This window comes from Alligator mississippiensis, chromosome 1, assembly GCF_030867095.1.
Source record: "Alligator mississippiensis isolate rAllMis1 chromosome 1, rAllMis1, whole genome shotgun sequence".
NCBI lineage: Eukaryota > Metazoa > Chordata > Crocodylia > Alligatoridae > Alligator > Alligator mississippiensis.
The window spans coordinates 137,096,391-137,114,832 of NC_081824.1; the positions used below are offsets into that span (position 1 = coordinate 137,096,391).

Consider the following 18,442-nt stretch of genomic DNA (forward strand, 5'->3'; position numbering starts at 1 on the left):
ACAGAAGTCAATGGGCTCTCTTGGCACTACCTGACTAGAAATGCTACTGCCCCTTCCAGGAAGTTGGTTTTAAAGTTTGGGTGGAGCAGGAATCAAAGGGGTGTACAACTGCACCACTGTGCCTTCCCCTTCCCACTTCCCACAGATCCCTGGGTCAGATGTTGTTCTGTGGCATTTTGTTTTGGTTACTTAATGAGAACTTGAGCTAAGTTGAAGAAGGGAAGGGAAGGGAAGGGAAGGGAAGGGAAGGGAAGGGAAGGGAAGGGGAGTGAGGGGAACAGAACAGGGAAGTATTAGGTAAAGAGGGGAAGGAGCAGAGTGAGGCTGAGAGGGCATCTTTGAGGGAGGGGGATTGAAGAAGAGCCACTCAGCCTAAGGTAGGGAAAGCCCAGTCTGAATTGTCCAGAATTTACCCAAGGCCAGTGATGTCTTAGCAGATTTTGGTTGGCTAGAGTCTGGCTGGTTCCTCCCTTCGAAATGTCATAATGCCCTCAGCGTGTTGCGTGTTTTGTGGCCTTCATAAGTGCTGAGAGGAAGGAGTGGCCCTGGCTGAGCCCTATTTTATCCCTTTAGCAATGAAACAGTTCCTGTTTTGACTGTTTTCTAAAAGAAGCTGGGCTCCGTTGACCAGCTTTCAGCGAACCTATTATTATTTACCATGGATGTCATGTTTCTGTACCCCAACGTCCCCCATGAGGATAGATTACAAACCATAAGGAACGCTTTCCCTGATGAGAAAACTGCCTTTGTTTCTGTTACTCTCCCACTCTGTTCTCTCATACAACTAATTCAGATCTGGGTATTCCCGCTACCCACGAACAAAAGGGACTACCATGGGCACAATGGGCATTTTTACACATGCAAACGCCGCAGTGCTGGGTGCTTTGCTGGGTTGCTTGCAGTTGTACAAGCGGCAAAATGTGCGTCAGCACTGAGAAAATGGCAGCGGCGCTCTTTTGAACTAAAACACATTGGAGGTGTTTTAGTTCAAAAGTGTATTGCCGCTATTTTCTGTGCGCTGGTGCGCAGATCAACACTTGTACAACTGCATATGGTACAGTGCAGTTCGCATCAACTCATGTGTGGAGCAGACGCGATTCATCTGCTCCAAAGCAGTGGATCTCTGGTGCATCATGGGACAAAAAGGTATGTGTATAAATTACTAATATGCCAACATTTTTATGACAGACCTTAAAGTCAGTTCCTTCTGAATTTGCCCTCTCATTCCCCTGGCATACCTCACACACCACTAGATTAATCATCTACAGCCAACTTGGTTACAACCATATCTCCTCTGATTCCACTGACTAGGATGAACACCTTACAGATCTGGAATAGGGATTCCTACAATTGCAACACAATCCTAAAACCATAGCCATTCAGATCAGCAAAGCCAGACTTGGACCTTGCTTTCACCTGCTGCAGTACCAGCCCTGGGACAAGGACAACAGAATCCCTCTGCTTGAATACCTTAGACATATCATTAACTACCTCCAACCCTACCTGGGAAAGGATGGCCATCTCAAGGCAGCCATGGAGGACAAACCTGTCTTGGCTTACACCTTTCAAGGTTGGGGATGGTCTATATTTCAAGCAACAGACTACTCAATTCTCCTCCTCACTGAGGCACCATGTGTAATGAGGCCAGACCAGAACCCTGGACCTAGCTGGTCACAATCAGAAGATTGGGGAAATTCATCCCCTGAATAGGTGCCCCATGCAATAAGCTCAGAGCAATGCTCTGGTTCCAGTTGGGCTGATGTAATCAGGGGAGCCAGTCCCCTGAGGCCACAGGTAGCAGGCCCCACCATCATCAACCCTTAACAGCCAGGCCCAGCTGGCAGTATCAAAGGCCAAGGCCAAGGCCAAGGCCAAGGGCTCTTGCTTCTAACCTTCTGTGTGCTTCCTTGCTGTTTCTCTGGTTTTGATTCTGGGAGGACCCTTGGCGCACCCCCTGATTCTAGTCTTCTGCTCTTGAATCTGGTTAGATATCCATCTCTGACTTTTCGTTTCTGATCCTGGTTAACTCTGGGGTTACCCTGTCTCTAGCTTCAGCTTTTGACTCCAGTCTGTCTTAATTTCGGCTGTGGCTCCTCGTTCCAGTTCTGGCACCGGACACATCTGTACCCTCAGCTCCTAGGAAATCAAGCCAGACTGCACCTATGCTTCAGGTGCCTAACTACTAAGCAAGACCACCCACACTCTGGTCCTTAACACCAGGCCTTGCAATGGACCCAGATGCCTTCTGTGCCCCCACATCATTTCAGACCATATCACTGCTAGCCTGAATAACAAGGAGTACAACATCCAAGGTTTATTTACCTGAAACTCTACCAATGTACCATTTGCTTACAGTGCCCCTCTTTTGTCTACATTGGATAGACAGGGCAATTTTTACATGCAAGAATGAATGAACACTGATCTGACATCAGCTGCAGAAAGAGACAAAAGCCTGTGGCAGAGCACGTCAACCTCCCCGAATGTTCCATTGCTGACCTCAGGATTGCTGTTTTCAGGCAGCAAAATTTTAAAAACCAGTTTGAATGGGAAGTTGTGGAACAAGAAATAATCCACAGATTGGATTGTGTTAAATCTGGTTGAAGCAGGGACTATGGATTATTATCCCATTACCTGGGTTAGCTTTTGTGGCCCCTTTGCTCCTATAGGTTTGTCATTTGTTTGTCTCTTCCAGCACTGTCCCCCTTTCTCTCCCTCCTCCCTTCCAATCTTTTGTCGTCCAGTCACTCAGGCTGCTTTATACACTACTCTGTACTGTCCTTTCACAGCATCTGATGAAGTGAACTCAAGTTCACAAAAGTTTATACTCTCTATATTATTTAGTTAGTCTATAAAGTGCATATTTGCCCTGCCTTCTGCATGACTTACGGTCTCAGGAGTAATAAATTACTGCAGGAGTTTGTTTTGTATTGGGATTGCTCGTTCCCACATACTTTCCCCCTGTTCCCTCTCAGTGCCATGAATGCAGAGCACTTGGGTCCAGATTCTTGCTTGCTGTAAATTGATCCAGCTCCAGTAAAGTCAATGGATTTATACTAGCAGGAGAGCTCCTGCTCATAGAAGTGAACAAGACTGGAATGGTAACAAATCCTACTTGTCTCTTACAAATGTAATATCATACTGACTGGTATCTTCTCCTGAACATTTGTAGAGGATCTAATGTCATTTTAGGTCTCAATGCTGGAAAGAAATAAATATAAATAAAATGAAGGGCTTAATTCGCTACTGTGTTCTTCTAGTTTCACACTGCTATAACACCACTGAAACCAGAGGCTTGTTCACTGTCTGCACAGATAACATCTATACTGATACACCTAAGTTGGTGAATTTTTACTTCAGATCTTTCCTGGGGTAATTTTACCCTGGATTTGAGGGTCAAATCAGTGCAACAATTACAACCATGCATTTGTGTCATCTGTCAGCTTTTTGTTTACAGCAGAGAAACTCATTCTACCAAAGTAAATGGGTTGTCTATTGCAGTGATTTTAAATCAGGGTGCCAGAGCACCCTGGGTGCCTTGAGATCCTTTCAGGGGTACTGCAGGATGTTAAACAACAGTAATGTTGTTAGATGAGCAAATATTCACAGTACAAAACCAAAGTTTTCAAATACGATTTCATAGTGTTAAAACCCTTCTGCCCTGTTGCGGTCTTTTATAAAGAACTTGGAAAGAATTGCTCTATTTTTCTGTAGTAAAACAAAAAAAGAGTGAAAACTAAGAACTAGCATTTTCTGAGGGGTGACTTGAGTCACTATTCTAATGTATTTTCATGTCTGCCTGTGGTGTTCCTAGCCTTACGTCTCAGCAGCAGCAAGAAGCCTGATCAGACATGTAAATTTCACTTTCTAGTTTTTATTGTCAGATCTGGAACTGCAGCTACTTGTTTTTATAATATACAGGTCTTCATGTCTTTATCCCTATTTGTGCTCACTGCCACTAACACACTTCTGAATTTGGGGTTTTCTGGAGAAAGGCGAAAGCATATTTTTAAAAGTTGACAAATCTGTTGATCCAGGATTGTATACATGATGCTCAGATCTGATTAAACATCATGGTTTAGTGCACAGACTTGTCCCTGGCAATTGTCTTTTTGTTTTCCCAGCAGCCTCCTCACTCTGATGATCTAATGGTCTCTTCTGGCCTTAAAATCTATGGATCTATATTGTAGGCTCCTTGCCCCTGCTGAGTGCTGCTCATACTGCAGCTGAGACACAGGCTGGGCATTCGTGGTCTGCTCCTGATCTCAGATCAGACTCCCTGATGGTGCTGTGCTGTGTTAATGGTGCCTCACAAGGTTAAACATAATCAAGAGTTTTATTCCATCTACCAACATGATCTAAACCTTCTCCTCTATTCTGATTCCCCCCTCTCTGTTCTACACTAACTATTATCTGCGTCTGGATGGATAGGGGTTTTTTATTTGTCATGGATCTCTTAACCTATAAGCTGTTCTTTCTGCTTGTCCTGTAAACTTAGGGTATTTGTAAAGGCATTAACAAACATAATCTTTACATTCTATACACTGAAGCCTCTTATTTTCTATGAAGTAGAGGGTAATTATATGTTTGTTGGGCCAAAGCATGCTGAACACTTGACCTCTGTGGCTTTCTTCATTCTGAAATAAAAGAAGGTTTTGTAACATGGTATCCAAAGCCTAACTCTGTCGTATCTATGTAACAATGATGAGCCCAACAGTACAAAATTGCAGTCAGGAACATTACCAAAGCTTATTTCTACACTAAAGCCTTGGCTGCTGCATGTTATTATTAAAGGAAAAAAATCAAAATAATATCTGAAACATCATATGTAACTCAGCAACTTTTATTCTATAGCAAGTATTGGTATCTATAGATATCTATATAGCATCTTAATTTGCTTTGAAACCTGCACAGCACTTTCATGCTCAGATATATGCTTTTTACATACATTTCTTTCCCTTTCTTCTTTTGATCTGACATCCTTCTGTGTAAGATGCATAGTGCATGCATTTCAGTACAGAATTTCTAGTACTCACCGGATTCTTTGTAGTAGTATTGCCATCATAGCTTCCCCTTCGCACTTCTCTTTGCCACTGTGGCCCAGACATGGTACTGCTGATCCAACTATAATAGGAACTGAGTTTACAAGTGTGTATAAAAGCTGAAATAGGAGAGAGGACACTGGACTAACCATTCCATCCCGTGTGAATGAGCAGGAGATACTGTACCAAGCTGTGAGCACACACAAACACAGTAGGAGGAGCTACTCTGGCAACTGGTTACAAAGTCCAAGTGACCAGCTAAGGTTGCTAACAGCAATAATAGAAACATTATAAACTAGTTATGTTCATATGATAAACTAGGCTAGTCTGAAGCCCTTTGAGGCTGTAATGATACTGAACATTCATAAGAATTTGCCACGAAGCCTCTTAGAGCAGCTTTCGGCTGCATGCTACTGCCTGAGAGACAGGAGTTTGAAAATCAGCAAAGACGCTCTGAATGAAGTTTGGAGGAAAATGGGGCACTCATCAACTGGTTGGCACCTACCTAGTTACATACAAAGGGTCCATTACAAATCCTTAATTAGTGCATTTGCAGGAGAGTATTTAAAGGACAGATTCTTACTATTCTATTTGCTTCCTTAGTAATTGCATTTAATTCATACAGTACAAGAGATGTACGGATTAATGCAATTGAAAAGTTCCTAAAGAACTTCCAGTTCAAATTAGATTTCACACAGAAAGCAATGACAGATGTAAGAATAAGAGGGCAATGGAAGGTAAAAGATAATTATGGGCAAAATCTTCATTCCATTGAAGTAAATGGGAACACTCTAATTGACTTGAATAGCAACTGGATTGGCTCTTTTTCATGTATCTTATTTATTTTCCAGGGTATTGAATGATTTTTTTTTCATGAGAAAAGAAGTCTAAAATTAAGGAGGCTCCTCTGCATTGCAAAGTGTGTAAGAGTCAGAAATACCTGAAATATTTGTAATAAAAGTGGACCAAAACTCAATCCAATTTATGTTAAAAACATTTTTTCCCCATGGTTTCACCTTTGGATCAGGTTCATATACACAGGTATGTCTTCTACACTTACTAATTCATTGCTTATTTATTCATTTGAATGTAGAGACAGCCTGTCAATGGGAAGTTGCAGTGAAGGCCCTTGTATTTGTTCTGAAAAATGTATCTGTTATAGTAGCATAACTGGGGTGGGGCAACTGGAGCAGCAGCCCCAGGTACTGATCTGGAGTGTGGGGAGGAATAACAGCTGCCTCTGTAGCCAGGCAATCCTGCTGTTGGCAGGGCGGCAGCAGGAAGTCACCACTGACCCCATGCCACCCTGGGCTTCTGGCTGCCTTTGGAATTGCAACACAAACTAAGCCAAAGTGGGTGCATTTAGACATTCACTTTACTGCAGAATAGACTAATTAGCTCAAGGGTCACCATCTACACGGTATTAGGGTAAATTAATTAACACTACTATAAGATAGTACTGTTGGGGACAGAACTATTTTATGGTGGAGTAAGTAACTGCACTGAAATGCACATGTAGACAGTGACTGGGGCTGTCTGGGGCACAAAGGTGCTAAAGTGTGGGGACTGCCTGCCAGCTAGCCACACAGCTCTGCACTTCAGCACCCTCATGCCCCAGCCAGCCCCTCTGCCACCTGACACTGCCACCCAGAGCCCGGGGCTGACTCTTGTGCCCCCTACCAGCTTGGGTCTGCTCAGCCCCAGCTCAAATTGCTGCTGTCCCTGGTGCATGTGCAGATGTAGCAAAATGCTCCGGAGTTTATCACATCACAGTACAGTTCCTCACTGATACGTCTCACCTTTGAGACTCTTAGTAGGGAGGCGACCCAGTCCTGCTTACACTGGTAGCTCTTGTCATGTATATGCAGGCACCATGTTGAGATCGTATAGACTAGCCAATGTCCATCACCCAGATTGCTCCTCCTTCAGTGATCTGCAACAGAGAGGTTTTGTAACTTATTTCTAAACCACTCCACCTTCTAATCCAGCATGTGTGACAAGGGTGATACAAGCCCACCCATTTCCTGCGGAAGTCAAAGGAAAGAATTCCATGTGTTTTGAAAGGAGTTTTGGATCTGAAGTTCCTATAAAAGCATGATGGGCCTGATTCACCCCTTCTTTTGTACCTTGTGTCACTACCCACACACACATGTGCAACATGGGTTCAGAGTGTATACAAATGCTGTAATGGGTTCATGTTTTACAACCAAAATATGCTCAAGGAATACCAGTGAGAAAGGATCCTCTGAAAACCATACTGGAGGAAACCATCATTGCTCAGAGAAGGTCTGCACTAAGCCCTAGTTGCAATGATTTACATGACAATAAAAATAATTGTTCAATAGTGGTCTGCTCTCCTTTGAACATGTTGAGTGACAGGGAGATGCTTAAGTAAAAGAGATGATTTGACATATTAACAATTACTCAAGATATGACATAGCCCCTTGTATTCCATAACTGTGATGTATTGAGCTTGGTGATTTCTGACCTAGATCCGGGTATACAAACTATTATTTACCATTTACTTTCTTGACAAGTGTTGTCTTTTATTAAACAAAGTTTTAATATAACCTAATTGTGCTCCTATCTGCTCTCCACAAATTTGAATTGTGCGCGCCGGGTCTGACCCCGGGTCGCTTTCGTCGCTCTGCACGCGGGCTGTGGCCAGCAGCCCGGGCAGGCCGGGTCGGAGAGGGCGGGCGCTGAGCTAGAATTAGGCACAGACACGTAACGGTTGATTTTAAGATTATTTTACTTACACCGAGATGGTCGTGGTGTAGGCTGAGAACTTGCTTGAGTTGCGGTTACAACAAAACACACGAACACACGTGGAGGTTGCAAGGCTCCACGCAGACAGAACACGAACAATCACGTGGAGGTTGCTAGGCTCCACGCAGACAAACTCCGGATGTCCAGGACAAGCGCTCATTAAACTCGTCGTTACGTCTTATAGTAGGCTCCGTTCGAAGACGGGAAGAGGTGGGCGGTGGATCAGGCCGCCAAACCCCTCTGAGCGACACACAGGGTTTCTATTACCCTGCCGCGCACACCCAGAGTCCCCACGAGATGGATGCGGAGTCCTCTTCGGCTTGGGCAGAAACTGCTCAAGCCTCTTATACGGCTAGCAGGCCAATCGCTAGCCGCCACATGTGAATAATTTAGCACTAGCCAATTGCGGGGTACGAATTTGCATACGACGAGCGGGAAACCTTTGCACCGTGCATTTCTGTGTTGCAAAGGAAATGCACCCTGCAAAGATCGCTGCAAAGTGGCGGGAACACTTCCCTGCGCGCGGGTTCTCTGCGCAGCCGAACTCCACCGCGCAACGAAGCTCTATACCCGCGGGGATAATTCTTAGTGCCGAAGCACACACACAAAAAATCAGACCTTTGGGTCATGACATGAATAACTGGCAGAACAATACATACTATTTTCTCAGATGTGGTTAGCCATGTTCATTTCAAGTCACGCAAAGGATACGGCAGGGTGGCATCTTAGACACTAACTGGTTCAGAGGCACAGTCTTTCATAGGCAACAGAATACTTTGTCCTTGTAGCCACTCACAACTATTCTCAAGCTCTGAGTGCAATGTCATTTGTGCTTCATGTATAGATCTTGTCTTCTGTTTCTGATAGATGTTCCTGCTTAAATTGCTTGCCACATCTTGCTGTTATCAGAGTGCAGGTCTGAAGACGGAGAGAGTCTAGCTGACAGGGTACAGCCCTCTTCTGGTCTGGGATTTTGCTGGGTCTCTTAGTTTGTCACTTCTTGGGTTTGGCCTCTCTGCCTAGTATTCTTTAAGCCTTGTTATCTGTCCCTGTTGGACTTATTTCTGCCCAGGACACCCTGGAGTTCTCTGTACCAGGTCTTTCCCCAGTCCAGTCCCCTTCTCTTCAGGTCTCTTAATCCTCTGGATAGGCCTGGAACAAACCTGGCCTTTTTCAAATATACATATATGCATGCACTTGATTGCACAGGAAACTTTTTCTGTGGACCTACTTGTACCTAGTTTGCAGGTACAACCTATAGATGCCCATTTTTGGAAATGTAGCCTTTTTTGAGTTTTGCTCCTGGATGGTTCTTTATGAACTTGATTAAAATGCCAGCAGTAAAAATGTCAGAGGTGTTGAATCCAGCCCACTTGGCATTCCCTAGAAGAGTTAGCAAAGAGCTGAATAGGGGAGTTCTGCCAGCTTTGGCATTGTTGATGCAGCTATCGTGAAGGCTCAATTAAGCCCTTCATGACTTTAATGTAGGTCAGTTTTTGAAGGAGTTGCAGTTTGTGCCCAGACAACATGATCAAAAAAGATTCCTTTAAATTACTTCTGCCATATTATCTGATGTTTTCTTGACATGAAGCTTTTCATTTCTCTTCTGATTATACTTAATTCAGAAAGTTTTCAGAATCTTTATGGACTGATCTTCAAAGATGAGATATAAATGATTGTTTTCCAGCTATGGTATTTAAGTCAGAAATGCTCTGCAGATCACTGGTAAGGAAAGAGAATAAATTTCTTTTCCACTTTCATAACAACCTGGACAAGATCTGTTTGTGATTTAAAGTTCTCGGGGATTTCAGAGAAGCATGCAACACTACTAGCACTGGCTGTGAAAGGAAAAGAAAGGAAATTAAAATTCTAACCATCTTATTTTTAAAAAATGAGTGCTTTTTAAAAATGACTGGATTACACATCCATTGCTTTGTGCAAAACCTCAGACATGTCAGCTTTATAAGATTAACTGTGATACCTAATTAAAACAGTCACCAATTACGTTGGTAAAAAGTTGCTATTTGAAAATCATAAAAGGCTGGGAAGTTAAAGAGACACTTATCCAGCAGCTTAGCTGGCTTTCATTTAGAGATATGTTAGAAAAAAAAAGGCAACATGGAACACAGCCCCATAAAATCAGAAATGGCTCTACTAGTCCACATGATGTTTCATTACTAAGTGCCTGCTGCTTGCTGTTCCTTTTTCCTCTGTACTCCATCTGTCACAGCTTGTACATATTCAGGACCAGACTTTGCTAACCTTAGTTACACTGTTAGCCAATCGTGCTCCTGAGACTTCTTGTCAGATGAGGTATTACTCCGTGTAAGGTTGGGAGAACCTGATCCTTAGACTGTGTGACATTTGGAGCCTGGACGTTTTACTTAAAATCTATACTACTCTCAGTGCCCTGGGTTCCATTCTGATTGGGGCCTCTGGAGTCCACTATAGCAAAAGCGATGATCATTAGCTTCAAGAATTAAAATCAATAGTCACATTTGTTCTGGAAATTTGTTCTGTTATATTTTTTTTCTGTCTGGATTACACAATGTCTTTCTCACCTTCTGTTCTTGACTGCATTTTCTCGGGGGGGGGGGGGTGCACCCATGTATGTGTTTGAATGTGTCATTTTTTTGCAAGGCAAACATGTAACACCAAAGAGCAAAGAGTCTTTGTGTCTCAAAGCATTAGAGGGGAGCTGGTTAAGAGTTTCCCACTGAAATGCTCTTTCAAAAGAAACATCAGTTTCTGCAAATTGAGGTTTTCCCAGCATTTTTTCAATTTTTTTAATAAGAAACTGGAAAGAAAATATTTTCTTTTGAGTTGCCCCAAAGCAACACATTTCAGTTTACTGAACTGAATTGAGATGCTCTATTGTGGGTCTGGCCAGTAGCGTAACTGAAGGGAGCATGACTGAGCCAGGAGCCCCAGGCACCACCTTTATGGATGGAGGGGAGCAAAACCAGCCACCACCACAGAGGTGGCTGACAATACAAACACAATCAGCACAGCTCCAACCAGGACTGTCTTATGCATCACGGCTGGCTCAGCCTTGGAGCTGCACTCTGCACTTCTTGGTCCAGCCAACATGAATTTTATTCCCTTGGGCTGCTGCTTAATGGGAGTTGTGGTTCTGGTGCTTCATGTCATATCTGCGCTTTGCTGTATGGGTCGGGCTTCCTAGTGAAACTTTACCTCCCATGAAACACTTCTACTAGCAACACTCAGTCACAGAACAAGAATTTAATAATGAAGAACTCTCAGTCATGTTTCTCAGTCATGTTTTTTCCTGCTAACCAGCCTAAATTGCCCTTTGTTTAATTTCATTCCTTTCTTTTAGCTTTTATTCTCTATGGAGCAATTCCTTCTCCTGTCAGTGTTTCACTTTTCAGGTACTTAAAGACAATTTAAACATCTGAGAACAGATCTAACACCAGCATACAGCTGACATTGCTGTATGCTGGTGGTAGATTGGTTTACCCCTTCTCCCTTCACCAGACTGGAGCAAGGACACAACGAGGGAGGGGTTCTGGGATATGGCTGCACTCTGGCCATCCTTAGCAGGTATAGTTGCCTATAGACAGCTGTTAGATGATGAGATCCCTTCCTGCCCTGCTTTCCTATGATCCTGTTACAGTCTGGAGGAGCTTATAGGAGCCCTGAAGTTGTGCTAAATTATGTGGAGCCAGTCCCCAGCAGCCTCACACAGCCCTAACTGCCCTCCTTAGGTGTGCCAGGTAGAGTTCTGGTGTAGGTGAAGATCTGATCCATACGTGATGTGAGAGAATCAGAAACCTCCATATGTCTTTTCCTCAATTAACAATCAATCATGTATGGAAGGTATTAAACCAGGGATGTCAAACCTGACCCATTCCTGGGGCCCAATCTGGATCACAAGGCTCCTTGAAAGCAGACCCAGGCACAGGCATGGGCAAACTGGGTGGCTGCTCAGGACCTGGACAGAAAGGGGGCCTGAAAATGGGAAAAAAAATTACAATTGCAAAAATTTTTTTAATATCGCTTGTATATGGGACTGGCAATATTATCAGTTGAGAATGAACTATTTAAAGATGTTGATACCACAGATGTGATAAAGACTTTTGCAACAAAAAAAAATATCTCTGGCAAAGGGGGGCCTGATACTAAAAGTTCACTTGGGGCCGCTAGGAGTCTAGGTACAGCACTGCTTGAAGGCTGGATCCAGACTGCGAAGAGCCTTGCTGGTTGGATCCAATCTGGTAGCAGAGGTGGGGAGGTTAATGGTGGCATGAGGATTAACACAGCTGTCATTTGGTCATCCACTCCTGACATGTGTCTCCAGCAGGACTCTGTACATGGGAATTCGCTGGCAGGCCCCACCCCTACTCCCCCTGCCCCAAAATCCTGGTGCCTCCAGGAGCCCTGTGGGTTAGGTGAAACAGCTGTTTGGGCTGGATCCAACCTGTGGGATGTATCTTTGATATCCCTGTATTAAACCATGAGACTTACTGATGTGTATATTAAGTTACCAGTTATGTCCTCATTGATTTTTATTAACCTGTTTATATAGATGTACTTTGTCCTGATTTTGTTAGTATTAGTTGCTCAGAGCCCAGTCTTGAAGCTGCCTATCTTTGCTTACAGTACAAAGCCATTAAACATTAGTCCAGGAGACAGTTACTTCTCCTTTTTAGAGCGGGAGAATGGCTGGAATGATTTACTCTGCAGAGGAAGTTGTATACTTTGATATTTTTTCCCACAGGGGTAGTGTGCAACAGAGGACAAGACACCTCCATAAAACTTTTGATATCATATTAACCAGTTAAAGACCAGTGTCTCGATATCTAGGTTGCAACATTTATAGTCAAGGGGTGAAATTCCATTACAGTCAGCAATGTTACCCTGGGTTTTTCTTTGACTGGAATTTAGCTCATTTTTTTTTATTCATCAGGGCATGAATTCAATTACAGTTGCACACCATGGTGCATTTGGCCCAGTCTTTAGAGTGCAGACCCACCTCAGTTACTTTCTCAGCCATGTCCAGGGACATGTACACAAGGTCAAAGTCACTTAGGGCTAATTTTTTAAAGGTTTTTACACCTCTGGAGATGCTGAAAGGTGTAAGGTTTTCAAAAGTTGCTAAAAACAGGGTATGTGCCCAATGCCTTTTGATTTCAGTAAAAATAAAGGACTAGGATCAGACTGGTTTTCTAGGTGCTTTCATCTTAGGTTTCACCATGCCTCAGAGAGGGCTTGCGACAAGGGAGTGATTTAAGTAGCAGGTGTGAGGGAGGTCATTCAGGTGGAAAATGGGAGATGTGGGCCCCTCAGGCTGACTGGGGTTTATAATCCAGATCTCCTACTTCCTGGGTTACGGATATAACCATTAGGCTGTTATGCAAAAGGTGGACATCACTGCTGGGCATATTTCATAAGAGTGAGCATGGATGCTACACCTTGCATTGAATTTACATGGTGTAAAGAGGTGCTGTCCCTCCAGGCTCTTTGTATCTCTGGATGAATGAGGTCTGTAATGTGCAACTTGGAGTCAGAAACAGCATATTAAAATCTACAAGCACCCTTGAATCAACATAAGATTTGGGCATACCCACCCATAGCTGAGCCACTAATTCTTGGGCACCTGTAGTATAACTAGGGGTGGGTGATTAAGGTGCCCACCCCAGGCACCAACACAGAGGGGGAGCAAGAATGTGACAGCCACAGCTGCTGCTGGCTGGGCCCAGCTGCCACAGCCAGTGCCACTAGCCTAGCTGGTGCCACAGTCTCTGCAACCGGTAGTGCCCAGGATGCAGAACATGCTTGTTGTACCTCTGTTGGGTACTGTTTCTATTCAGAAGTAGGGTTGGGAGGAATGTAGTTGCTGTTTGAAAGTAATTCCTGGTGTGAAAGGAAGAGGACCCTTTTATAAAAGTTTTTTTTTGTGCTGCACCCTATTCGGCTGTGGGGAAGGAGATTAATATGTTTCTCCTCCAAAAGAGTGGACTGGAAATGAACAGAGACAGTGATTTCTACCTTCCCAGATCTGAAGCTCCAGGAAAAAGGAAGAGAAGCAGAAGGATAGGGTTGTTGAAAGTAAGACAAGAAGTTACTGTCTTTTGTGGAACCTCATGAGGCTTTGTTTCAGTCTTTACTGTTCATCTCTTAACAGTATTATCTCTTAGTTGAAACGTTAGTCAACTTTTTACTTTTCTGGAAAGGTGACCATTTTCCCCACAAACAAAAGGTAAAGCTAGAAAAAAAAAGAAAAAATCTAAATAATTTTAGTATGGTAGGTTGGAAGTTTTGCAAAGTTGTATGCTAGAGGAAACAATGTCTCATAATGGGAAACATAAGGAAACCTGAAGCATATGTACACTGTATAGTACCAGTTATGTGAAGGCGCTTTAACATTTCTTTCCTGCTGTTCTCAATCAGTGATGCTTTACCTTGAGCTCCCAAGCCACAAGCAGCTCATTTCCTCATGCCTGTCTACAGAAAATATTGTCAATGTTTGATCTGTGTGGGTTACTTTTGGCACAGATTGGGTATTTCTCTTTTTCTAGCACTTTCTGCTTTTGAGTCGCAGTATTTTTTCCAGAATTCACTTACAGGTGGATATATCATATTTGCTCATATACCACATACTTCTTTCCTCAAAATCAGCCCCCAACCCTCAAATGGGGTGCATGTCTTGAGTTGGGAAGCTAATTTTCTGCCTAGAATAGATGCACCTTGCATTGATTCCTGCTCCAGCTTTGATTCCTGCTCACAGCAGTAGTGGCATTTCTATTCAAGAAAATGAGGCTGATTGATCTTTACTCCACAGGTATTAACAATCATTTTTCTTTTTTAATGGTCTCGATGGTCCACTAATCAAGCTTACCTTTCTTCTGGCAATTTAACTCTTTTAGCAATTCCTGGTCTTTCTTCTCCTGTTTCAAAGCTTTCTTCTCCTGTTTCACAGCTTGTAGACTGTTTTTTTTCCTCAAAATCATAGATGCACCCATGCAGATCAGTCTTCAGCAGTAGCCGGGGTTTCAGCTGTTGGTTAAGTAAGAAAGGGAGGGTGAGTTGAAGATTAGGCTCTATCCCTGCTCTATACCACCATAACTCTGAAAAATATAGATTTTTTTCATCCTGCCTTTCCAAAAATTAGGTTCCTGTTTCATTTGGGAGCATGCGGTATGGGGGAAAGACAGTTCAATTGTTGTTCTTAGCTTAAGGACCAACTGTTTGTTTGTGTGACCCCTGAATCAGTCAGAACTGCATGCTCATCAATAAACTAACAAATTCCAGAATAAGAAACATTAAGCACCTGATTCTTGCATTGCTGGATATATGTTACTTGCATTTCTTTCAAATGAAGTTACTTGTATCTGTGGCAAGATATCTGAGGCCTCAGAAATGCTTCATTTGTTTCAGTGTTCTCTCTCAACCTCCCCCGCCCCCCAACTTGGACCCCTCCCTTGACTGGTTAAAAAAATCTCATGATTTTAAGCCACACAGAGAGTCTTGAGTCATCTTAATAATGGTAAGATCATTAACATTGTATTTCTGATTTCATTTATGACACACAGTGATTACTTGAGCTGGAGAACAGCCATGCTAATCGGGATCATGCCGTAAGAGGGCAGTAACCTGACTGTATGCTTCTAATTTTAGTGCCAGAATCACGAACAGACTTCACAGAGACTCAAAATCAGAATGGTAGAAAAACAGGATAAGGCTACTAAGCCTTTGAGTATGTGCATTCACTTGCCAAGGTTTTGCTTTAAGCACGTATTTCATTAGTTAGAGGTAATCTCAGCTGGAAGAAAATAATGGTGGACATTGAACTAATATTGCCCGAAAAAGTTGCTCCCCATGCTGTCTTTTATATCAGGTATGCTTCCAGTAATACAGAGGGGGAGGGGGGTAGTATCTGGAATTAGTCTGAGTGTTGCTACTGGAACTCATGAGCGCTCCGTTCTGGGAGTCACAAGAGCCGGTGTGGGTGGTGACTGCTGTTCTGCCAGGAGTGTGTGCTACCTCCTAGAAACAAAGCCTTAATCCCATCAGTTTTTAACTAAATGAACATTATTCTCTCTCCTTTACTTCTGCTTCTTTCCCTCAGTCCTTCTGCTTATCTACAATACTCCAATTAGTCCCTTGTATTTTAACATTTTTGTGAAGAATCCCAGGAAGGAATGGCGTGACTGAGCTACTAGTATCCAAACACATCCACTCAGCTGCCTTGCTTCATGATGAGTTATTCATTTTAACATGAAGGGAAAGAGTTGGAAATTCAGAATGTGTGTAACAGGGTTCTCTCCCATGAGTTGCAGAGACGGAGTTAGGACAAAGTGCCTTCCTTATTGAAAAGGATGCTGAGGCATGATGCTGAAGAGGTAACTTAAAAGGCAGGGCTTTGCAACTTCTAAATGCCTGGGGGTTGCATGCCCAAGAGGTCTGCAGGCTATGCCAGCCCTTTGCCACATGGGCTGCACAGACTCCTCAGGCCCCTCTACCATATGGGATCCCACAATGCACAAGCTGTGTAGACTCCTCAGATCCCCACAGGCCATATTCCCTGCCCAAGGGGTGGGAGAAGAAAGCAGAAGCGGAGGGGAGGGGCCCTTGGAGAACCTGGTAGCAGCAGAAGGAGTAATGAAGGGAGTGATGGGCAGGCAGACCACAAGTTAATTCCTTGCAAGCCATATATGGCCTGTGGCCTTCAAGTTGGATAGCCTTGGTATAAGATATTTGAAAATTATAACACTTTGGGCATAAGGCATCTTGGTAATAGCTATTCTGGTACCAGGTATGCATGTATGCTCACACACATACACACATGTGATACATACATTCTTTATATCCATTTTTTCCCCCCCAACTCATTTCAACAAGCATGTTTTCAGCTGGTCTCAAATCAGCCGTGTGTTTTGTGGTCAGGTAAACATTCTCACGCTAACTTCTTGTTCCATAGAAATTAAAGCCAATGAAAAGGGCTCTAACACTTCTCAAAGATTCATTAAAGGCTGCTTCACTAAGCTTCATCTTAAGACTTTGAGCTTTGTTTGTGTTGTATCTTTCCTGTTTATAAAGTCATCTGCAAAAACCACACAGGTATACTGGGGTTATAAACAGCTGTGTTTGCTTAATGCATGCAAGCACTGCAGGCATTGGAATAGTACATGCTACTATTCTAGGTGGTTTCTAAACCATAAAACATGGGGACCACTACTAGAAGGCTCACAAGCTATTTAAAGTAGTGTTGTTGTTTTTATTGCAGCTGTGATGGTCCAGGGAATATGAGAGAAGCACGATGTGTGAGGTAAGATTAGTATCTTTTCTGGACCAAATTTATAGTTGAGAGAAATGTTAAACCAGCTCTCAAGCACAGGATGACCCTCCTCTGGTCTGAGGAAGAAGCAGATACAGCCTCAGCTGAACAAGAGCGATAATTCTTGTTGTCATAATAGGGTTAATTGGAAGCAATTGTTTTAACTGATACCCATGGGCAGATCCAGGGGTACTAAAGGCAGATGTTGTACACTGACCCTCAGTCTTTGGGGTTTGAGGGTGAGGTGTGGCTGGAGCCCTTGGAGCAGTGGTGGACAGCAGGGGGGTGTTGGGCAGGGAACAGGCACATGAAGGGGGGGACCTGTCCCCCACCATCTACCAGCAAAGCTGCTGTTGTCCCCAAATGATCTGGAAGGGCAGGGGGAGACCCAGAGCTGCTCATGCCCTGTTCTAGCTGTGAGCTGAGGAACGGCTGTGGAAGAAGCTGGGATCAGCCAGGGACAGGGGATGCAAGTAGTTTCCTCCTTCCAGCTTCGTGCTCCCTCCCTGCCTCCTCAGCTTCTTTGGTGCTCCCCACTGGACAAGAGCAGGCAGTGGCAGGAGGAACCTATGCATTGCTGTTGCTGTCCCCAGCTGAGCCTGGCTTCCCACACAACCACTCCGTTTACAGGTCAGGAGCAACATTGGGGTTCCCCCATGCCTACATCAGCTGGTGACAGCGGCAGCAGCACAGAAGCTCTTTCTTTCAGTGTCTGCTCCCGGCCAGCAGGGGACACCTGTGGGGGCATGGGCTGGGAGGAGGAACCGTAACCAGTGTCCCCTGCTGAGTCTGGCACCCTGCATAGCTGCAGCTCCCTGGGGACAGCAGAAAGAGTCTCCATTGCCGTACCTGCCCTGGATCCAACTCTGCTAATATGGTGCTTAGCTTAGGTTGTATCTGCTTCTTTCCAAGGCCTGAGGAAAGGCATCTTGTACCTGAAAGCTTATGTTAACATTTCTCTTAACTGTAAGATTGGTCCAATAAAAGATACTGCATAACCTTAGAAGTCTTACTTCAAACTATTTAAGGGATACCTCTCAATTCCTGCACGCAATGGTTGGTTTCTTGGAAATTAGTAAGGAAAAAGAAAATGTAAAAAAGAAGCTTTAATCTTTTACTCTATTTCCAATGATCCTTGAAAGAAAGGCCCATTACAGCACCTTGACCTCTTGGAGGAAAGGAGCTATTTTTAATAATGATCTATAATCCTCTTCTGTTTGTAAAATACAAGGCTCAGCCTCTACTTCTACAACTGCAATTAGAAGTTACAGGAATGCTAGAATGTTTACAGGGTGCACAGGAATGACTTAGGCCATCAAAGCTGGGTTTTGGT

General features: G+C 43.7%; 1 protein-coding gene across 3 annotated transcripts in view; it reads right to left on the reverse strand.

Moving 5' to 3' along the window:
• The window catches only part of TAGAP (T cell activation RhoGTPase activating protein), a 105,996-nt gene extending 100,748 nt beyond the window's left edge, over positions 1 to 5,248 (reverse strand). For 2 of the 3 annotated variants that reach the window (XM_059714554.1, XM_059714550.1), the window contains exon 1: positions 5,034 to 5,248. In XM_059714554.1, coding sequence (XP_059570537.1) covers positions 5,034 to 5,105 — 72 coding nt within the window. In that variant the 5' untranslated portion in view covers positions 5,106 to 5,248. The remainder of the gene's footprint in view (positions 1 to 5,033) is intronic. The other variant, XM_019479862.2, reaches the window with a different exon arrangement.
• Between the last annotated feature and the right edge of the window lie 13,194 nt (positions 5,249 to 18,442).